Source organism: Lissotriton helveticus, chromosome 5_1, assembly GCF_964261635.1.
Source record: "Lissotriton helveticus chromosome 5_1, aLisHel1.1, whole genome shotgun sequence".
Lineage (NCBI taxonomy): Eukaryota > Metazoa > Chordata > Amphibia > Caudata > Salamandridae > Lissotriton > Lissotriton helveticus.
In genome coordinates, this window is record NC_136065.1 from 691955138 (window position 1) to 691979798 (window position 24661).

The 24661-nt window shown below is 44.7% G+C and overlaps 1 protein-coding gene across 2 annotated transcripts in view; it reads left to right on the forward strand.

The window, feature by feature from the left end:
* The window catches only part of MCU (mitochondrial calcium uniporter), a 786648-nt gene that overhangs the window by 492836 nt on the left and 269151 nt on the right, over positions 1 to 24661 (forward strand). For both annotated transcript variants that reach the window (XM_078643082.1, XM_078643083.1), the window contains one exon: positions 12471 to 12641. In XM_078643082.1, the coding sequence (XP_078499208.1) occupies positions 12471 to 12641 (171 nt within the window). The remainder of the gene's footprint in view (positions 1 to 12470; positions 12642 to 24661) is intronic.

Sequence of the window (24661 nt, forward strand, 5' to 3'; positions counted from 1 at the left end):
AAGCTTCTGTTCCAAAGTGGCAGCTCACCGCTCTAACATTTTCCAACGAGGACATTTGTATTAGAATTGGCACAACTGCTCTGTGTACTAATATGAAGCATGTTTAATTTCACTTTGTAATTAGGTACGCACAGTTGAGAGGAATTCGGTGTCTTCGCACACCAATGGAGGTACCGTTCTCCTGATATTTGTTTTGCAGTTGTAACGCGAACCAGACCGGAAGGTATTGGAACGCTTTACGTGAGCTCCAGTTCCAAAGTGGCAGCTCGCTGCGCAACCATTTTCAAACAACAACATCTGACTGCATTAGGTCTGCTCCTCTGCTCACTTGCTGAAAACCTTGACTTCAGCAAACTGCTCTTACCCTCTGTGTCTTCCCCTTGAATTGTTATCCTATGAAATTGATCCAAAAAAGAAAGAAACACTTTGACTGCAAATGTCGTCTTTTTCTGACATTTTTCTGTTCCAAAGTGTAGCTTCGGAAATAGAGCGGGAAAAAAGGTTAAAAATACGAAAAGTGGCCAGATTGATTTCATTCACAACCAAACACATTAGCGCCACTTTTAAAAAGTTTGCCAGTGAAGCGCTACTCCCGTTTTCTTTTTTTTTCTTTGAACAGTGTTCACTTCTCCTGCTCTGCCGCTGCACCTCCCCCTTTCTCTTTGTTCCTCTTCTTATTTCTTCTTTCTGTCTCTGTCTTGCTTCTCACTTGCTGCAAACTAGGACCTCAACAAATGGCTCTTACCCTCTTTCCTCTCATATCCTTTATTTGTTCTCCTGTGGAATCGATCCAAAAAACACTTTGACTGCAAATGTAATCTTTTTCAGACATTTTTCTATTCAAAAGTGCAGACTCTGGACAGAGAGAAAAACAAGTTTGAAAATACGATAAGTAACCTCTAAATAAAGCAAGACAGTGGTTGCAAAGTTGCCAGAAAGGTTTTATTCACAACCACACACATTAGCGCCACTTTGTGAGTTTGCCAGTGAAGAGCTACTTTCATTTTTTACGCTTTCTTTGAACAACATTGTTTTCCCGGGTGGGGGAAGTACACCATTCCTGGAGGTACTGCAATACCTGGTTGATGTGTAACGTGGTATATGTTTAATGTAATCCTTGTCAGTGGTTTTCCTTGTTTGAGTTTATAAAATGTGTACTGTGGCTTTATATTCGGGGGTGTGGTCTTTTAAAACTGTACTTAATGGACATTGAAACAGGTCTCTTCCAGCCCTGTAGTCATGTTCTTAACTTTTCAGGCAAAAACACTCCATGATTTCTGAATAATAAATGTAAAAGCGTTAAGGTAGCTTACATTGTACATGCTTTACTTAATCTTGCATTCCCTTAAAGTGTTTGCTATTTCCAAAATGTTGTTACTTTTTTATTTCAGCCAGTATATTACTCTTGTCTCCCCTCCCTCATAACCCATTAACTTTTTCTGGTTCTCCAGCCCTGCGAGGTCATATGAATGGCAATAGCGCTATGCAAATATCATCACCCCACTGCATACAAAAAGAAAAGTAGAAAACTTAGTCATTTTCAACGCCAAGCACTAACTTTCACAAATGCAATACAGATTGCTTTGCAAATGATTTTTAATACATCCACTCCAAATCAAAACACATGAGTAAAGACATTGTCATTTACAACGCCAGTAGGTCAAACTCGCGCGAATGGGAGACCTATTGAATTGCTAATGCTTGGTTATAATTGGAATTAGTACTACATTGCTTGTAGCAGGCACCTCGTGTCAACCACCTCCTCAGCCTGGTCCCTTCTTTTCATTCTATGTATGCATTTTGCAGCGTCCAGTTTGAGATTGTGCCTATATTAATATCATGTTAACGTTCAACCTTATTGTCTTACTATTAACAGAGCAGATTTTCTTTTGGTTTAACATTCTCTCAGCTAGGAGGACTGCAAAGGTAGGTTCAAGGAGACTCTTTGAGTAGTCATAGTAGTGTTATACCAATGGAGAAAACAGTACATCACTTTTCACTTTATTCTACCTTCCCCAGCATGCTTCTACAAGTTTTGCTTCAGAATAGATGGCAATTTGAATTGATTATTTTTAGGTCAAGTTTATTCGCATCAGTTTCCACATTTGAATCCCATTTCAAAAGAAACCTTAAGCTCTAAATGCATGTCTTTCTAGTGTAGCGCTGTATAGTAGTTAACATATTACCTTGTCAGGTATTCAAGTGCTGTGTTAGCTGAGAATCCCAGGGAATACCAGCAAAAAAAACACAAACACACACATTGACCTCATTCCAGACATACATAAGGGGGTCATACTCGGAACACACAATACAGCACGCTTAAGGCTAGCCATTCTTTAACAAAGAGCGCAATCGCTATTTACTCACAGAAGTATCACTAATGTGAAACCACATAGACATTTAAACACGCGATTAACCCACAGATCAACACTTAGGACAGAAACAAAGGACAGCCCACAGACTGTACTTAAACCAAACCATTTGTAAATACTCGTAAGTCATATTTACAAGTAGAGCTTCTCAATAGTATTCCAAAAGACTGCACAAAACATCCCAACATACTGTTTTCTTTTCAAGAAGCCAAAATACTCAATTCACTAGCTTTGGCTGGCAGAACACCCAAAAATCGCTCTGCATATCTCCATTTATAAAAGTGCTCAGAATAGGATCCTTGTTTGTTTTATGTCCATATTTTAATTCCATGGGGTACAGAATCACCAAGGAAGAAATATGTTTTTATACCTAAACCTATTTAGGTATTCCCTCTAGGGGAGCCGACTAATTCACTTCACATCTCACTATGGTACCTCCAAAAAGCAATACATTCTTCGATGTGCGCTTGAAACAGGCATGCCAAAAATATTGCAACATATGCAAATATTATACGCAAGTAGCACTTAAAGTACGCTTGTACCTTGTGCCGTTCAAATCTCATACAAAGTAGAGAAAAGTCTCCTCATTACCTGCCTACACAAATTGCAATTTATATATTCCCAAATCCAAAATCCCAAAATTGGCCAATACAAAACCAAACAGTAAGCCGCATAAAACGACCTTACCAATCCCTGATATCAAACCAACAGCAAGTGTTTCATCAAAACGACCCATACCAATCCCTGGTGTCCAGATTCTAACTGCCAAGTTCTGAATGACCCAACCGTCGTTTTTTTAGAATACTCACGCCAAAAAGGTTCTCAACCAAGAGTGGTAAACATGTGGAGGATCAAAATCAGGAAGACAAGAAATATACTGGGCTGCAGAGACGGAGAATCCCCAGAATCTCCGTGCACAGAGTACCTCCTTAGTAGAGTCCTGTCCTGTCTTCCTCAGTAGATTCCTGTCTCCTGTCAAGATCACTCCCTTGGATAGCCACTTCTCTGATGAGGTCCACGTTGGAGCGCCATTTGTAGAACATAGAAACCTTCTCCGGGGTCTCACTGATAAACCTGGTTCTTTAAACCAACAAAGAAGAGTTTGGCACAGAAGCTGAAATATAAAAGTAACCTCTTTAATAACCTCAGATGAGGGAGACTATGTCACACAGTACCCTCAGAAACTGTATGAGGCAGTCTAAGGAGTACAGAAAACAGGGACCTTATATATGCTTACGGTTACATAGTCCGCATAAAACCAAGGGGAGGTCCTGGCTCATGTAAGCATGCAAAATGACTAACATGGGTATACAAGATTTGCTTGCTCAACAAAGTGGGAAGCGCGTTACTTCTCCATACATCAGCAAGAATAGCCTGACAGTTCTATAAGAGGAGCAGGTGCATTCCACTAGCTAGGCCTCTCTGAGCAGGTGCAAGGCTCTGAAGAGGGAAACCTCACAGGGCGAGCACATGGCTACCTAAAATGGCTGCAAAATACAAAATGGCTTTCAGCTCATGCTAACAAATCCATATAATCTTTAACACCCCGATGCAGTGCTGCCGTTCTGATCGCGCTCAGGGAGGCTGGGACTCCTCGAGCTGCATGGAGCTGGTGAACGGGCTCACGGCTCGAGACAAAGCCCCGCCCCCGACACAGTAACCGCACTTATAGCAGCAGTAAGCTCAAAGGCTGTGAACAGTGTGCCTGCCTTTGAGGACTTACTCATGGAGATCAACAGACGGTTAACTCTGCCAACAGATGAGAAGCCCCCCCACAATATGACAGGCACCGAGTGAGCATTGGCCTTTAGCAGGACCATAGCGATATCCAGACACAGAGGCGGGTCTGGTATCAGAATTCTTAGCGATACCGTGAAGCGGCCAATCTATGGCACAACAGCAGCTTTATTGCCCCTGCCATTTTGTTCATAAAACTGCACCTCCACGCTGCCCAGACAGTCCACCCTCGAAAATGGCAGCACCTTGAAATGGCTATAGAAAGAGGACTGAATAATAGAAACAAACAAGGGTCCACAGCTGTACCCCAGCCAGGCTTGATTAGCAATGGTAACAGAAGGAGGACTGCACCTTCTCAACAAACAAGGGCCCATAACTGCACCCTGAGCCATGCTCGCTCAGGTGTCGGCCATCTTGAAGTGGCACTGACCTGCTATAGCAATCAATAAAAGCCTGTTGGTCCTTAGAAAGCTCCAGGAATTTCGTCTCACTTACGACCCGGCCACCTATTTAATAGTGATCTCCCAAAGTTACTATCCCAATGACTACGGACCGAAGGAATTCTGCTGATTACCGCCCCAGGTCGCTCCTTTAGTGCCCAACCCTTGTCCTCATGGTTGGCCCTGGCCTGACGGCTACTGGGGTGAACGCATACACCCTGGTTTACCCCCCTACCCTTTCCAAAACCGCCGCAAAAAATTTCAAGCACCTCACCCTGAAAAATCACCATGAGACTCTGATCTCTGACCTACGTTTCAGTGCGGACAACGGCACAGTCATCAACAACCTTGTTTTCTACTTCAGAAGAACCCCCGCTTGGCGCAATACCTTTGAGCACCTCCTTACGCTCAACCAGGAACATTCCCTATGGTACTAAGCTCACAGTAGTACCCTCTGCAACCCTGCGAGCCGACCTTACCTTCACCCTTTACAAAAGCGGCATTGTATTGGTCCAAGCCTCAACCAAAAACCTTAATAAATTTGCGGACCTTTTTACCCTCCTCAGAAACCATGTGCATGACATTAGCAGGGCGACCAACACTTGCCTCGATCTTCCGACCGCCCGCCCCGTATATCTAACCTCCCACAAACCACCTCTCTAAGTTTCTCCAACACTACTCCTCCCAACCCCTCCAGTTCGTTTACCGGCCCTGCCAACTCTACCGCCCGAGACCCCTGGTCCCCTCCCCTCTTTCTCCCCATACGGTCTCGGAGGGCTCTGACACAAGTCACCCCAACCCCCTCAGCTCTTCTGCCTGCCCTGCGGACGTAATCGACCCGAAACCCCTGGTCTCCTCCCGTCTAGCTCCCCACTCGGACTCTGAGCCCGGTAAGCCTCCAATGACCTATGATGCAGGTCAAGCTAACCCTGCTAGCCCACAAACCACCCCCCCTACTGCTCCCAATACAGCCCATCCTAACCCTCCTAGCACTCCTATCATGCCTGCTCCCAACACAGCCCATCCTAACCCTCCTAGCACCCCTATCGTGCCTGCTCCCAATACAGCCCATCCTAACCCTCCTAGCACCCCTACCGCTCCCCCCTCTTATATGGATATCGATACTCTGCACTCCAGAGCCACCAAAATAATCCAGAGCATCCATTTCTCCATCCTGGATCTAACGAACCTCCTCCACCTCGCTGAACTCTCCTTCGCCAGCCTCAAGCCCCTGTTGAACTCCACTTCCCCACCTATTACAGAGCTCCCCAAACACCCTCTACCTCCATCCCTGAGGCAACTTCGCCCTCGCAAGCACCCTTGCCACCTGTCGGAGGAAGAAACCCTAGCTCTCGCCCTCTCCTACAACCCTCCCCTCACCCCACCAAATCTGCTAGACTTCACTGAAAACGAAATCCTTGCCATTCTCTAGGACCACAATACAGCCCCAGTCACCCCATGTCTATCGGACATGAGTGAAGAACATTCCATCTGTGCGGTCGCTATCAACCCCTGCAGATCTGCTACCCTCTGCAACAGAAGTGTGACCAGAAGCAATCGAACGCCTGTATTTCTGTCTGCCTCGACACCCGACAACCCCTCCGATGGCTCCCTGACTGGTCTCTTAATCAACTGCTGATCTGCAGTAAAGCACACCGCTGATGTTGCTGCACTCATCATGAACAATAAGTTTGACTTAGCAATTATATTAGAATCATGTCTAAACTATTCCTCATCCCCATGACTGGACCTCTCAGTCCCTCCCAACTATAACATTGCTAGGCTGGACAGACAACTTAGCCAGAAAGGAGGGGTCATCGCCTGCATCTATCGCTCTAGCCTTCATGTCACGGAAATTCTGGCGGATACCACAGACTACTGCGAATACCTCGCCCTCTCAATCTGCAATAACTCCACCCAACTATGCAACCTCCACATCTTTTACCACCCCCAGGCATGAACGACTCCTTCACTGACCTCCTCATGGAAATCCTCACAGCAAAGAGTTCCTCCAACGCTAAAGAAATCTTCCTCAGCAATTTGAACTTACACTGGAACAACCTCCAGGATCCTCATGTCCACACCATTAAAGACCTCCTGACTGATCAAGCCCTGACCCAATCTTGTTTACTCCCAACTCACTTGAAAGGGGCCTCTTTTGACTGGATCATCTCTAAGGAAACAACTGTCAAGCTTATCTCAATAGACCCCTGTGACTGGTCTGACCAACACGCCATTGCCTTCCTACTACCTGGCACCCTCAAGACAAGGGCACCACAGCCAGTGCTTCCTAAACGCTGGGTCAGAGACACTAAGAACCTAGACCACAAGGAACTCGAGGCAAATCTGACCTCACCTCCCCCCGCATATCACAACGGTCAGTGACCTCAACAGTCACTATTCTGCAACTATGTCCAACATTCTGGATGACCTAGCCCCACTAAAACTAAAAAGACTTCAAATCAAAGATAGAAACCCCTGGTTCACTGGATCCTCAACATTGAGAGGAAATCCCTCCGGCAATCCGAAAGAATCTGGAGACAGCACCCCTCTGCCGCTCACCTAAAACTTGTCTGCCAGGCCAGAAATACATACAACAAGAACATCCTCAACTCAAAAAAAGAATTCTTCAGGTCTGAACTGGGGAACGCTCAGAACAGGCCCCGCAAACTCTTCGAACTGGTCAAACACCAATCCAACAAATTGGCCAAAACATCTAAAGAAAACCCCAAGTCTCTAATTTCATCCGAGGAATTCTCCTTGTTTTTTGCGGACAAAATTAAAACCTTAGGTAACAAACTCATTTCCAACATCCCTCTCTTAGCTAAAGTGCTGGAGAAGTGTGTGCATCTGCAGCTAAGTCGTCACATCAACAACTTCCCCCTACTCTGACTTCCAATCTGGATTTAGACCAGGACACAGCATTTAAACCACCATGCTCCACATAGTCGATGATGCCCTCCAAGCCCTTGACCAAGGCAAAACCTGTCTCCTAATCCTCCTAGATCTATCCTCTGCCTTCGACACAGTCAACTATGAGAAGCTTCTCGAACGTCTAAAACTCAGGATAGTACCATCCTTAAATGGTTTAGATGCTTCCTCAAAAACCGATCTCCAAGATTCCTAATCAACGGCATCCTGTCCGCTCCCTCTTCGGTCGCGGGGAGTCCCTCAAGGCTCAACGCTGTCCCCCACCCTCTTCAACCTTTACCTAGAACCACTTGCCGAAGTCCTTCACACCGCAATTATCTCCTACCATATGTACGCTGATGACACTCAGATCTACATCAAAATCTCATCTATCAAGGAGGTTCTCTCCCTGAATGAGGCCCTGAAGCAGACCGTCCAATGGCTCGCCTCCAATCAACTCAAAACTCAACGCAAAGAAAACAGAATTTCTTCTAATTTCCCCTCCTAAAACCGACCCCGAGATTCAGACTAGGATTAAGACCATCACATCCTTCAACTGTCCAATGACCATTGTGAACCCGGCCAAATCGCTGGGAATAACCTTGGACTGCTACTTGAGCATGCAAGACCACATCAGCTCGATGGCCAAATCTGCCAGATTCCACCTGAGCTACCTATGGAAACTGAAACCCTTCCTTGACGCTCCCGACCTAAAAATGGCAGTCCAAGCACTAGTCATTTCTAGACTGGAATATGGCTGTTCCACCCTCTCTGCTTTACCCAAGATCTCCCTAGCACCCTTAAAAGCCTGCCTCAATGTGGCCGCCAGACTACTCACCGGCACAGGGAAATTTGGTCACATTTCTCCAAAGCGCTGAACTGGCTTCCCCTCGAGGCCAGAATACAGCTTAAGCTGGCATGCATCATGCACAAGGCCTTATGCTCAAACTCCCCTGCATATCTTGCACAGAAACTTGTGTTAGCTGGAGGAACCAGAAACTCACGGTCCGCCAGAGACCTCCTACTCCAACCCGCACACTTTCGAAAAAAAAGTATAATCGGGCGTTCGCTGGGGCTGCGCCAAGAATATGGAACTCCCTCCCACCCGCCATCAGAAAAATTCCCTCTCTTGCACGTTTCAAAAAGGAGGCCAAATCCATCCTCATGAGTAAATTCCTCGACTAAACCCTGACCTGTAACTCCAACAGAGACTATTGCCTTCTTCCGTCGACCTTCCGCCCCACCATGAAACCCGGGGTCTTCTTCAGCAACTATAATGTTATCTGTACCTTGTATCCTTCCATCTCTCCTGTGTCCTCAGCAACTGTAAAGAAAATCCAGATTATGGGCATTGCATCTAGAAAAACTATATGGAGAAGTCATTCAAAAAGGAGTTATACCTGAGTCATGGAGAGGATCTTTAATCACACCAATATTTAAAAAAGGTAACTGGGCACTCGCAGAAAACTACAGGCTAATTACGCTTCAAGACACCGATGCCAAGTTGTTTGCCAGGATCTTGCTTACAAATCTCAGTGAATGGGTTCGGGAAAACAAGATTCTGCCTATGAACCAAACGGGTTTCATACAAGGACTGGGGACAACGACAAATATATTGGTTCTGTCCCTGCTTATGAGCAAATCAATTAGAGCGAAGCAACCTCCTTTACCTAAGTTTTGTAGATTTTAAATCTGCATTTGACTGTGTCCAAATAAATCTATTATGGAATAAACTTCAGGAAAAGAATATACCAGTGGCTTTATTGAAGCTGATACGTCTCCTATACAGTAACACATGGGTAAGGATGAGGATGGGGGATGGACAAACGTTATCAAAGGAGATCCCAGCAACTGAAGGACTAAAACAAGGATGTGTTTTAGCTCCCCTCCTTTTTAATTTATTCCTGGCTGTATTAACTGGGATACTTGATGAAACAAACGCCCACCCTCCGAAAATAGGTAATAAGCATATTACTAATTTATTGTATGCAGACGATGTTATCCTTCTAAGCCACACCAGAGTTGAACTACAACGTCTAATCAGTCGAACGCAAAACTATGCAAAGGAAAACGGGATGGTGATAAACTAAGCGAAAACCAAGATTATGTTAGTCACTAAGAAAAACAAGATAAGATATAAAACCAAATGGTACATGGACAAGACCCAACTAGAACAAGTAGATGTATATAAATATTTGGGGGTGTTATTTGATAAAAAGGGTAATTACCTGCTTCATAAAAAGGATATACAACGAAAGGCTAATGCATTGACGGCAGCATTTATAATTGTACAGAAGTCACTCAGTAACCTCACATATGACCCACTCCTGAGCATTATAGGGGCAAGACTCCTCCCAACCATTACGTATGGTAGTGAAGCACTAATGGGAAAGGATATGGAAACAATAAATAAGGCCCTAATAAGAACATATAGGGTACTTTTTCAACTCCCTGGGAATGCGTCATCCGCACAAATTAGGTTGGAGTTTGGATTAACAAACCAACAATATGCGAGGCAAGGGCAATTTATCAAGATCTGGAAGCGTATAAAAAATGACCATGAAAATGAGATATCACAGCTACTATGGAAGGAAATAAATAATAACGTAAACTCAGCCGCATGGATCTACCTCAAGGAAGGAATAGATGACTTTGCAGTTACTTATATCTGGGAAAACAATATAACCAACGTATCGTTTAAAAAATAAAATAAAACTGCAAACCAATTATCTATTGTAAGTGACAAAGCCACCCTCATAAAGAGAAAACACGCCTGGTCATAATAAATGGTTACAAAAAAAAGAATACAACAATATTTGGAAATACTCTGGACTGAGAAAAATAAACAGGTGCTTCTTAAAGCGAGATTTGGAATGTTGCCGGGACTTTGTCATCTTCCCTCGTGGAAAAATACTTAAGAACAAACAACGTGTAGATTGTGTAACAAAGGTGAGGAGAATATTCTCCACCTATTATGCATTTGTCCCGAACTCCTAAATGAGAGAAGAACTTTAATTAAATTACCGCTTAGGGTATGTGGAATAAGGACATGTAGGCAGGCCCTGATACGGTGTCTACAGTCAAACAATATAAGTTTAAATGCTGCCTTGGTAAGATTTCTATTGATAGTGAGAAAGAAATTAGGAGAATAATAATTTTAAAAAGTAATTTATTATGCAACCAAATTAATTTTATGGTGCTTTGGCATTTTAATTGTTTTAAAATTAATATAGCAATTTATATGTTTCTTTTTCGTATCGCATGTGTAATATTGTAAGATTTTAAATCAAACAATAAAATTTACTTACTTACTCCTCAGCAACTGTAATGCTAACTGTACTTTGTGTTCCTTCCATCCCCCTTGTACTCCGCACACATCCACCCTCCCAATCTATGGTAAACTCTCGTGATTCGATGCCTTTTGTACAACTCTTTGAGTATGTAAAGCGCTCTGATACCCTAACGGGTAAAGTTCGCGCTCTATAAAACTCTAAATAAATAAACCTACATGTTAGCCATAACACTGAAACAGAATGAGAATGAGTGGGCTAACTAGAAGAATTTGGTGGCCTAAAAGCAGTGCAAGATGCGCTTTCAGCTTATGAAATACTTTGTTCACTAGTTTATTGTAAAGATTTCGACAAACAAGTCACCAATGTTTTGTTCTCCCAACACGAGTGTTTAGCTATTTGCTTACTTTGAGTTTTTAATCTACATCTCTTGCTCTTGGTAGATTCGTCCTCTAGAGCACTGGTTGTAAACTTGTGGTCTCCAGACCCCTGGCGTCTGCAACTTCTACTCAGAGGGGTCTGCAACTGTTTAGGAAATGTAAAAAAATTTTTACGGTGAAGGAATTTAAAAATTAAAAGCTAAAAATAAAGTTGGTATCTTTAGCTTGATTCGTGGGAGCAGTGCAGGCAAAACAATCAGTATATAGAATAGACGACGTGTGGCCTCAACTCAAACACAGAAAAAGCATTTAAGAACACAATTAGAGTGACAAGCTAGAGTCTAGCATATCACTTCAACGTTTTAAATTAAAATCTGAATTTAGAAAAGCTCCAACCTTCCCATCAAAATTTCGACTTTTCTGTACTGTTTATGAATTAAAATATTTAATAATTTGGGGAATTTGTTTGATGTATACTTGTTTTTGTATTTTTGTGCTTTGTTTTGTGGTTCAAATCCTAGAAATTGTGTGGGAACAGGTCCCCTGTTTTTTAGTAATGATTCAGTGGTGGTCCAAACAAGTCAAAAGGTTAAGAACTGTTACTTTAGCACACTGATTAATAGCTTAATCGTTGTTACTAAGTCAAGTAGGACAGCTGTGTTTTTCCATGCTTCATATTGATGGGATTTGTTGTGCCTCTATGTTCCTAGTGATTTCTAACTAACGAAGCATATTTAAAGCTCCCTATGAGCTCCCTAGGTAGACAAGAGCACCCTTACCCTCCTGCACACCTCGGCAAACATAGCACAAAGGAAAGCTTGGCTTTTACAGGCACATCCTTTAAAGTCTGACAACACTACATAGTATGGCTCATGTTTTTCTGCTGTTTTTTAATTGATGTACAAGTGCAAGCAAGTGTGAGCTTCTATAAATAAATTGTGTAGCCGCTCTCAAGTCTGCTTTACAGGAGCTCGTTCTTAGAGTGTTGTAGACATTTCTGTTCAGGTTTATTACTTCTCTGTATCATTAATGCATTGGTTTGTTGCTTAATTTGATTATTTTTTCATTGAAATAATTCATATTGATTTTGTACGTGCGTTTTCGGCCACACGTTAATATTTTCTAATTTCTAACATTTTATAACGGACATAAATATTAATTCTACTTAATCATTTGTGATGGTTGATAGAAGGACAACACATTGCAAACATATTCAGGCACTGTAACATTTCTAGTCTTGATCCTTAAAATATAGAAATGCTTATGCTCTTATTTATTGTGCAACAGTATATTTTAAACATAGGTTTACCGTTAGTATTTTTGTTTTTTCTTCCTTTCCAGAAGTAACTGTGGTTTACCAAAATGGCCTACCTGTTATCTCTGTTAGCTTACCGTCTCGACGGGAGCGATGCCAGTTTACACTAAAACCTATCTCAGACTCCGTAGGCGTATTTCTGCAACAGCTTCAAGCAGAAGACCGGGGAATTGACCGAGTTGCGATCTACTCATCAGGTACCTTTCTTTTGTTTTTTAAACTTATTTTTAAACTTAAAAGCACTTTTTAGGTCTTGCCTACAGACCGCTGTAACTGTCTGTCATAGATTTCGTGTTACCGTACTCTACTACATATATGCAATATACACATACAGTGTAGAAAGAGTGGACTTCTGGTCATCCCTCTTCCGCAATTGGCTGTTACTATTTTTTTTAACCCCTTGGCTACCCTATTAATATTTATATACATCATAGAATGATGTACTTGTGTATATAGATCACAGGGCTCTTCCTGGTCATGAGGTTGGTATGAAACAAGTTTGCAGGTTCTCACTTCTGAGCTGGCTCCTTAATGTGCATGTAATATCACTAATGACGTTACACACGTATTCGAAGGGACTGGGAGGGGTTCCCTTGCTCCTCCCAGGTCTATCATAGGATTGAGCTGGTTGGTGGGCCCACCGAAAATAACTAAGGACATATACTACTACTTCAACAGCTCTGTAACCATGGCTACCAGCTTGAGACATTTTCTTTTTTTGTTGGGATGGAGGGATGTGGGAGAAAGGGAGGGAAGGAGGATCCGTACATCTCTTCTCATTGTTCCTCCTACCAACCCACCAACAGAAGAAACGCACCAGGAGGTGGGTATTGAAAGGGGATGGATTAGGATTGTTTGTAGACTTTCCCTTCCGGGTCCCATTTACTGATAGTTTCATGTACCTCCTTCCTTTTGCAGCGCTTCTCTGTCCAGAGGAGCAGAGTCACTTCAGCAAGGATTTTCTTTAGCCTTCAAAAAAAAAAAAATTCACAAAGCGTCTTGTTCCTGGCTGGGGCACAGAAGCACATCTCTATGCCTAAATGCGCTTTTGAATTTTTCTTAGCTTCAGAAAAAAGAACCGCATCTGACTTTGTCTGGAGTTGTACGACAGCTATAGAAGCCCACCAATCCCTGATGAAGTTAAACACTAGAACCTGTAAATGAGCTGTATGTTGTGGCTTATGAGGATACCACCACTTTTTCTTACCCATAATTCCCTGCACAGGTCACACATTGTTTAAAAACAATTTCAGGGGCGTGTCCAAGATGGTGGCGGAAGAAGTCGCATCTCTTGGAGCTCCGCCGGGCACACTTTACGGATGGGCCAAAACTGCTGGGCATGGGGGGGGGGGGGGGCATCTAATTGGATCGTGTACCCCCACCTTATTTGGTGCCTACCCACGCGGACTGGTCAGGTGAATGCCCAGAAATAGCCCGAGAAGTCATTGGATCTGGCAGTGGGCTGGAGGGAGGATAGCTGACGCTACATGCTGAGGCCGACCAGGAGGAGTACTGCGGTGGACTCACCCTCTCCCTTCATACTGGGGTGACATACCCCCCTCCTTCCATCAGCGATGCCCTCTCAGCCCCCGTTCTGGATGGCGAACTCGCTCTCTGGGACCGGGGCAGTCGGCAGTACGGGACTTTGTGTCTGGTTATGGGGTAGTAGAGCCTCTAGACATTCAGCGGTCTCCTCCCTGCTGGGGCTGTACTGTGGCTGGGCCTTCCGCGCCCCTCTTTTCCTCTTGGGTCAGTGGCTGGACCTCTGCCCCTCCCCCCTCTGCCAGTTATCGTGGGTGGTGGCAGGGGTACATTCCTGGATCAGGCCTTTGCCCTGTAGGCCCTGATGTGTGGCGGGCCGTGGTGCTTCCGCCAGTGAAACCCTGGCTCCCCACAGCCTAACTTTAATTTATAAACCGGATGAGTGGCATGAGAAGTGGGTCAGCTTGCATGGACCTTCTGCAGCCCACTGGCAGTGGGCTGGCCCGTCTCTATTGCTGTCTTTCCTCTCACCCCGGCTTTGCCTTATCTCCTCTGGGACTGCTTGGTGCACTGGACTGGGTCCCAATTGAATACATATTTGGGGGAGGCATTGTTTGACCTTCAAGGCCCCCCCCGTGACTGTTGTCAGCTGGTGCCCTACCATTGTTTCTGGGGTGCTGTGGAGGAGGGGGACAGGGTGATCGTGCTTGATCCTGCTGGGCAACAGATGACCCTTGGCTGAATGACTAGCGGAGGTGCACTCTGTCTCTTGTGTACACTTGTACACCATCTTCGGTCTAAGCCTTAGGACCACACCTTGAATCAGCCAGTATTCCTTTTGGGACGCCTGTTGGGGTCTTCGATTATAACACTCATCATTAACGCATCTTGGCCTGTGGGAAGCTCTGGCGGTTTATTGGAGCAGCCATCATTTGTCCCTGTGGGGCTGCCACCTGCTCCACCATTTCCTCTCAACGCCGTACTAAGAAAGACCCTTACTCAAAGGATTACTTTGCCAAGAACCTGGCGAAGAAAACAGAACAGACGCCGAGGTGACCGCTTTGGCGTCACCCACTGCCCCTATAATAAAAGCATTTCTGGAGCAGCTTTTTGGGACTCTTCGAAGCGACTTTCCGGGCCCCAACACGACATAGCCACAGAGATTAAAGATGTCTGGTGTGATGTGGAGGAGCTGGGCCAGAGGGCGAACTTGCTGGAGCAGGGAAAGTACTCCAGTGAGAAGAAGCTGGATGGCCACCGTCATGAACTATTGGAGCTGCAGAACCAGGAACTACACTATCAGCTTGAGGACCTTGAAAATAGGTCCCGGCGCTCAAATATACGCAGTAAGGGTGTTCTTTTGCAGGCAGTTTCTGGTAACCTCGTTCAATTTGTCTTCTGTCTCTTCAGACAAGTAGCACCATTACTTTGGAACAGTTCAACATAATCCTTATAGAAATGGTAGCACTCATTACCCTTATATCAAGCATACAACATCATACCAGGACAGCCATCATCATTTAAAAATAGAAACACTCTTCTCAAGATGTGGAAGTACTTATGTACAAATTTTAATACATCCAATATAGAAAGTGTTTACATCAAATCATAAAAGTACATTAAAAAATACAATACACATTGTATGGCATCACACTAAAGAAACCCAATAAAAGATGTTAAAAACTCCCGACTAACTCAGTGAGTACAGATTCATAAATGGGTAACCCCCCTGGAAAGGAAACTACACAAGACAGTGAATTTTGCCTTTGAATCGTGAATTTGAACCGTATTATGACAGCACCTAGCAGGGTAAGATATTCCCTGTCTAAATGGCCACTGCCACACCTCACATTTAACAAACACCACTGCGTCGACACGTTTCAATGGTCATAGATGAATAAGGCCACCTTCTTCAGGATTATAACTTTCTTTCCTCATCCACAATCCAATTATTAAACCTAACAGATAAGACGATCAAAAGAGTAAATAGACATTTATATTCGAAAAATCACGTTCCTCTCACTTTGTATTAATTTTACTTTTTTTTTGTTCTACCTAACTATGTCTACATACATATTATCACACAGTAAATTGACATTTAAGTAAAGTGTCCCTTGTATTCTTATATGGTAAGCTCTTCTTACCCGCCCTTACGTACATTGTTAGTTTCTCATATTTATAAGTGCTCACACATCCCTTGACAGAGTTCAAAGAGAAAAGATTACATGTATTCGGCATCTATTCAAAGCAAGTATACAATCATTCATTTCCACATCATTTGACCACACTCACTGTGCTGGACACCTGGCGAGCGAACCAGGTTCGCGCCATGACCTACTCACTTGTCTACACTACTATTACCAGAAGGATGCCATTGTGACCGTATCGCAAGACAAGGCAGCTATTGAATTTATGGGTCATAGGTTGTGACTCTACCAAGACCTATCTATCCTTACCTTCCAACGGCGGTAGGCCCTCTGACCTTTGTCGAACCTTCTACTGGAGTAGAACATCAGATACAAATGGGGTCATCCTTTCCACCTTTGATTTGTTTGGAGGGACGAGGTTCATATTGTCCCACTCTTGAGGATGCCCGGGCCCTCCCAGATATGCCCACTTTTCAGTCGGATTCGTTCGCAGTCCAGGGACCCGGCAGCTGCTGATTCGGACTCTCTCCGCTCCACCCGTTGCAGGAAGAAACCTGTGAGCAAACCCTCTGAGGTAGATAATCGCAGGGAACGTGCCCAGTTACTCAGCAACTGCAGGGTGGGGACAATGTCTCAGAAGTGGACAATGATCATTTACTTTTACTAGGGGCATGCACCTATTTTATTGTCATTGGGGGAGCCCTACCACTCATTTGTTAGGCTTGCAATGACTTCCCCTTGTTTAAAGTCTACAATTTTTTACCACAGAGATCCACCACTCTATGGAGCAATAGATCGAACTGTGTTCTCTCCCACAACATGGACCCTCATTTACTATGTATTCTTGTCCCAGACGGGAACAACTTTGACTTATTGTTTTTCACCTCTACTCTGTCTCCTCCCCTCCTTTTTCTGTCATAACCTCTATTCTGTCAAAGATACCTTTTACTGCATGTGTCACTCCATCTGCCTTAATTTTGTCTCAAGCATACTTTACATCACATCGTCATGCGCTCATCAATGGTGATATCTATACTTAGTTTTAATGTTCGAGGCCTTAATGCACCGATAAAGCACTTGGCGCTCCTCTCATTCCCCCAAAGACGGCAATGTTAATATTGGTCTGCTGCAGGAGACTCGCTTGAGTCAGGTGGATTAGCGGCGGATGCACTCCCGCTGGTTTGACAACCAATATTTCTCCTCTGGGATGATCAAGAAGGCTGAGGGTGCAATTCTTATAAGTGCACATTTCCCGGGATGTGTGGTACAGATTTATACCGAGATACTGGGCAGGTTTTTGGCCTTGCGTATAGACGTGCCAAGGATTGGGTTCACTTTGGCTGGGTCAGATGATGGCTACGCCGGATATGAATGTTATTGTGGGCGGAGATTTAATATAATATAGTAATGGATGCACAGAGGGATAGGTCAACACCATGGATGGGTCACGTTGGAGGCCTTACATTGGCTGCTAGACAGTGGCTGAGGGAAGCCGGTCTCGGATATATAGAGGTGCACTCACCCCACGACCACTGAATACGCTTTCTTCTCCTCTGCACCCCATTGTATTAATTACTTACCTCTTCGCGTATAAGACAGGAGTCTGTATCTGTGGATATTGGTGCTGCAGTACTCTCTGATCACTCTCCGATAATACTAAGATATGAACCATTTAGAGATGCACAAGTACCCATGATCTAGCGGCTCAACGCGAAACTCCTCACCTATTTCCACATACTGACCGACACCTCGACAGCCATACCGTCATTCTTAAAGACTAACAATACACCAGGGACATCTGTCTCAATCCTGTGGGAAACCCTAAAGGTGATTATGCGTGACCACTTTATTGCGATAGCCACAGGCTACAATAGGAACAGGTGCGATAAGCAGCTCCAGCTAGAAAACCAAGTCAAGGAGTTTGAAATCTCACACACCCAATCCAGCTCATTAGCAGTTCGACGGCAGCGAGGAAACGACTGGGGCCACTGGACCTGGGTAAGGCAGTAGTAGGGCGGGTCGTATGCTGGTGCACTGCCTCCGAGCACAAGCAATGGACCAGAGGATCACAAAACTGTGGGGGCTTGACTGATCCCCATGGTCTCGAGACGAAGACATTGTCCATAGTTTTGAGACCTTCTACGCAACCCTATATGCAATGGACACCTTATCGGAGTCTGACGCAGTAGCTGATCTGTCGAGAATTTCCCTCTCCACGAGCCGCGAACGCCCTCTTTGACGGATAATACCACACAGGAGGTCCTGGTGGCTTTCCAGCATTTGAAACCAGGTAAAGTTCTAGAGCAGATGGCTATGCCGCTGAATTTTATAAGGATTTTGGTACACAGTTGGCACCTCTATTGGAACGTCTCCACAACACACTTAGCACCTGTGGGTCGCGACCAGAATTGATGTGCCTAGCCACTATCACTGTGATCCCCAAAGTGGCCAATGACCCAAAGCACTGTGCGTCGTATCGCCCATTTACATTCTTGAATGTGTACACAAACCTTTTTGCAAGCATCCTGGCTCACAGACTGGCTCCTTGCTTTCAGGGATTGGTTAATCCTGAACAAAGTGGCTTTGTCCCAGAGCGGGATGTAGCGACAATACAAAACGGGTGTGTCACTTATTGGATAAGGTGCAATGGGACCAGGTGCCTGCCCTCTTTTTGTCGATCGATGCTAAAAAGGCTTTTGACGAAGGTTCATTGGCCCTACCTTCATATGGTCCTTGAACATATGCGTTTTGGCCCATGATTTGGTCAATGAGTCTATTGCTGCTACAATTTCCATAGGACTATGGTGCGGGTAAATGAGTTGCTGTCTGCACCCTTCGCCATCACTCGTGGAACTAAGCAGGGCTGTCCCCTATTGCTATTTGTTCTATATTTGGAGTCTTTTGCAGAACTGATCCGGGCATCCTCCGCATTGCAGGCATTCAAATGGGAGCTAGAGAGCATAAACGTATGTCATATGCAGACAACGTTCTCCTGACTCTAACTGACCCCCCCCCCCCCCCCCCTCCTCCCCATACTTCACATGGGGCAGTAATGGCTGAGCTGGAAGCATTTGGTGGAGCGTCCGGTTTTAAAACTAACTTGGATATCCTACATTTTTTTACCGGACCATCCCCGCTACAGTGCAGGCTTTTCTTGCCTCCCAGTTTCCCCTTGATGGGCAGTTTAGGGACTATCATATCAAGGCTTGCAGAAATATTCCACACCCGAAAGCACGTCCCCACATAACTATAGCGTGCTCCTGGCGACTACGAGATCGGATCTAACTAGGTGGAAGTGCCGTGGCCTATCTTTGCTAAGAGGTCTAGCGGCAGCCAATGTTACACTTCTGCCCAAAATCCTTTATGTAATGCAAATGCTTCCCCTACAACCCCACCAACGAATATTGGATACGTTACAATCCCTTATGTAAGACTTTAATTGGAAGAGCAAGCGAACTCGGATGTCCAAGGCACACACGCATTTTCCACAATCAGCTGGGGATCTCAAAACCCTCCATGCTATTATCAGGCCGCACAGCTTCAGTATATGGTGGAATGGTACTGATCCTGCACTTAAAAATATTTGTGCTTCATTGACCAGGCTGTCGTTGGCATTCCCATTTGGCCAAAGCCCCACAGACCAGCGAGAGTATATATCTCCCCAATGGTGCGTGCCACAGTGGAGTTTGAGATAGGGAACAATTGAAAGACGGCCTTTATACCCCTCTGCCCCCACAAACACTGATAATAGACAACTCTGACTTCCCTCCAGCATAAAAGGTGAATGCATTCACAAATTGAACTAGGCCAACTGTAAGCGAGTAGGAGACATTTTTTGCTGTGAATGGTTGTCTGGACTTTCCAACGCTCCAATCAGCATTTGGTCTCCCTGCCATGGCTCATTGGCAATTTAAGGCAGTGTGTCACCGGGTGATGCAGTCTTGGCTTTGTCCACTTCCTAGCCGGGTGCTTACACCATTTGAAAAATGGCATCTAACTCGCCTCTCGGCTAAGAGGAGTCTATCTGATAAAAATACACTTTTCTTCTCTCTCCTCGACTCGATTGAAATCTCCTTAGGAAATTAGTTGAAAGTGGGAATGTGGGCATACTTTTAAGGACAAAGATTCACTGCTCCCGTACTTCTGCCCTTAACACCACCAGTACGGAGATGTTTCTGAAGATTTCCCACTACTGGTATTTCACTCCAGCTAGGAACACCCTTTGGGATACAAACAAGGATGGAAATTGCTGGTACCAGTGTGGGCAGCAGGGCACCCTTACACACTTGTTATGGCAGTGTCCAAACTGCAAACCTTTTAGGATGGGGTACTAGAGGCAGTGAATACTATATTCAATACTGACATCCCTAAATTTCCCAGTTATGTGCTCCTGGGCCTCCTCAACCATCTAACATATCCATTTAAATCATGTAGAGTCAAGGTGATCACCTTGGCACTTGGTGCCACTAAACGGGTTTTTCTTTATAAATGTGGTACCGAGGTCATACCGGTACCTTTAGATTTGCTACATAAATTATGGGAGATACTGGGAATGGAGAAGTTAACGGCAGTTGCTACGCACAGCCTTCTTCTATTTGACTAGATGCGGCAACTATGTATTCAATACCTGTCGGAAGAATATCACGAGTTGTCTTGTCCGCTCTATCTGCGGAATTTCCACTCCCTTTCCCGAGTACACGTTATCATTTCATCTCTGTCTTAGTTTTGTGCTACTGTACTTTATTGAAACACATGCCTTATAGTTGTGATCACCACCAGCCAGTGAATTTAGGGGGCTGTTGATGTATCTTATGTTTTTTCTGGAAACGCACGTCTGAAAACCCCACACTCAAGACTTGGGGGAACTGAGATTTAAGTGAAGCCTTGGGAAGGATGTTTCTGTAGGACTGAAGAAAACTACCATGTTTGGCAGAAAACTTTGAAAATATGACAAATGTCTTGTTCAGTGCATTTCTGAGGGTGGTCTTGCATCCAGTGGTAGAAACCTTATGATGCCTAGCTCTAAAGAAAATACATGACCTGCTTCCATGCAGCCCTATGTTATTTGTGACCAAAAGGCAGGTAGGGTAAATCAGCATTTTCCTTTGAGTTGCTTCCTAAATTTGCTAAATGCACTGAGTTCAGTTTATTGCTTTTGGGCACCATGAACCCGTACAAAACCAATATTTGTATTCTAATCCAATACTCAGGAAACCCTTAGGAACAAAGCTGGGGGGAGGGGGGGGTCAAAACTTGGCAACAATCATTTTTACACCAGAGAGACTGGAGAGAACTAGTATACTTTGTAACAAAAATGCTAAGAAAACCGACAATGTCTTATTCAGAGCTTCTCCAGTATTGGATCGTTCATAGATTCCCATGCTTGAATCCTTCCCTGCCGTCAAAGTGGGAGTCCCACAGTACCATAATAAAGCAGTATGTATCACTACAAAAGGCTTCAATGGTAATGAACACTCGCGTACATAGCCTATCTTTCTTTTTCAGAAAAGGGCCAAACTTCAAACCTTAACCAATCAGGCGATACCATCCTCTAGAACACATCCATGAGAGGCTGATTCTCTCAGATGTTTACTGCACGTTGTGTGTGAAGGGAGTTTCCCTGAGCTCTGCTCAATTTTTCCAGATATTGGAAAGCTGCTTTTACTTCTCCTACAATGTCTGATACCGCGCAGAAAGCCCTTTTCAGATCATGTATGACCTGCAAATAGAAAAGGGTACACTTAGATGACCCACGTAAGGACTGTCTCTACTCCCAACATAAGGTAAAGGAATGTAAAATTTGTCATACTTTTTCCTCCAAAACCTTGAAGGACAGAGAGGGAAAGCTTCTTCTGTGACCAAAAGACCGCTGACGAAAGCAGAAGGGCCCTTAAGACGTCCCACAACAGAGAATCTTTGAAAAAGGAGAAGCACAAAACTAATTTCCCCATAGGCTGCTTTATCTGAGCCCAGTACTCCATCAGCAAGGGCTGGGCATCGCCCACATAAATCATCTTCTGAACCGGTGGCACACAAAACTTACCTCAAATCCTTTGACGACGCAGTCACGGTTAACAGTAATATCATCCGGTACGACATGACTCCCATCACAACCGTCTTGTCGTTGAGACCATCACCAGTGAAAAGGCCCGCGACCTCATCCATTGACGTGCCGATCTAGTCAACTAGCAATTTTACTTGCTGCGAAGACCTATCGTCAACATTGACACAGTCCCCATTGACGACGACCCTGTCGACTTGAGGTGTATCGAGGATGCCAAAAGCTGCAAGTCAATCGACTGCATTGCCCATGACCATTCCCTTGACAACGTAGTCATCGACGACTATAAGAATTACAAGGATCATGAAAACGTCCCTCCGACCTGAGGTTACCTCCCCCAGCAAAGTTCTCCCCCCCCCCCCCCCCTTCCTCCAAGTCATCTGTTGGGATCTGGAGGATTCAGACGCGATGATGGTCCTTTTGAACCAGCTCATAGATCATCAGAGCTCCAGCTAAAATAACAGGATGAGGACATGAAAGAGCAACAATAATATTATGAACATTAGTCTTCTCAGCTAATGCAAAGGCATTTTGAGCAGCATTATCAATATTATGCTGATCCACAGACGAGACAGGGGGAAGTTCACGTGCCTACATCACTTTTTCAAGATTTACGGCCCATGTTGCAGGACTATTGCAAGAGGTTTCTGGAACTTGCACAGGACCAACCAACGGTTCCACCTCAACCTCCTTCTGCAACCCTGAGGCTCCTTCTTTCACAGATCACGCCTATGATGACGATCAAGAGGAAGGAAATTCCAGACCCTCAGCCTCCCTGTGATGAATGGGACGATTATCTAGCCTGCACTCCTCACCTCCACCACCACATCCAGTGGACTTTTCTCAGTACGACATTGGAGGCTTTCACAACTTAATGGATCGAGCTGCCACAAGATTTTACCTACCAGTCTCAGTCAAGCAGTCCGACTGCTTTCTATATGATTTCAAAGAGCAGTCAAGAAAATCAGTCAAAGCCATCCCCAGCATTGATTTTATATGGGAAGAAGGCGTCATAATAATGAAATATAAGGCTGCAGCGGATTCTCCCTCCCACCTCAGCGCATCCCAGACGAGGCTGTCATATCTCAGGCAGTGCAACACATCTCTAAGGACCCTTCAACTCCTACATCTACACCACCAGATAAGGAGGGCATGTGGTTAGACAACATAAGTAAGAGGTTCTCCCCCATGTCTGCCATCACAGTTCGTGCGACCAATTCGCTAGCAATCCTGTGCTGCTACGATAGGCAGATGTGGTTCGACATGGGGGACCTCATTGACCTAGTGCCTGAAGATAGAAAGTCAGAGGCAAGGAAAATACTACAAAAGGGTGAGCGCACGTCAGCAGATATCATAGATTGAGAACTGAACATAGCATCCACTGGTTTTCGCCAACTCACCGGTGCAGCAATCTTAAGGCGACAGGGCTGGCTAAAAGCATTTAGATCAGAGGTCCAGTCAAAAATACTTGATATGGCCTATTATGGAATAGCACACAGATGTTGCTTTTAATTAGCCATCAAAATGGGCATAGACACTGCCAGGTCATTTGTTACACTGCAATTCAGGAAGATGCCCTTTCAAGGGGCATATGGAAGAGTTTTTTCAGCCTACAGAGGAGGATACCAATACTCTCAGTACAGAGCTCCTTGTCAACAGCAGCCATACTGCCCACCACCCAAGGCTGCATGTACAGGACCTTGACGGAAGAACACCCGAGAGTTGAGACACATGTCGCAAACAGTGACCTAAATCAGGGACTGGCTACTTCCACTTCCTCCCATGAGTGGGAACTTTACCAATTACCTCCATCTTTGGTGGCAAATCACCTCAGACAGATGGGTATTGGACCTCGTCACCTATGGCTTACCCTGGAGTTTATCAAAAGACCACCCAACAATCCGCCAAGAGGAGCACACCCACCTTGTCTTTCCTTACTCAAGAAAGAAGCCCTCATTGTGTTTGCCAAGGGAGCAATTGAAAAAGTTTCTTTACCCTAGAAGGGTATGGGTAGGGGTTTTTACTCCTGTTTTTTCTTAATCCCCAAAAAAATTAGGGGGAATGAAGACCAATTCTAGACCTCAGGAAGTTGAAAAAAGTCTTGCAGAAACCATCATTCCATATGGTCACTCTCTCCAACATTCTACATCTCCTAAACCAAGGAGATTATTTGACAACTATGAACTAACTGGTTGCATAATTCTGTATTCCCATACATCGCAAACACCGCAAGTATCTTAGTTTTACTGTAGCCGGTACCCATTTCCAGTTCAGAGTCCTCCCATTCAGCCTCAAGTCACCTCCCCGCATTTTTACCAAATAACTTGCTCCAGTAGCAGCCACACTCAGAAAGCAAGGCCATCAGGTATTTCCCCATCTAGACGACTGGCTGTTAAAAGCTCCACCACCATTGCAGGGGTCTACAGCCACAAAACTTTGACTCATTCTTTTGCAAGCTGGGTCTCTGTCAACCTTCAAAAGTCAACAACTACTCTGAAACATAGGATACTTTTTCTAGGCTCCAACA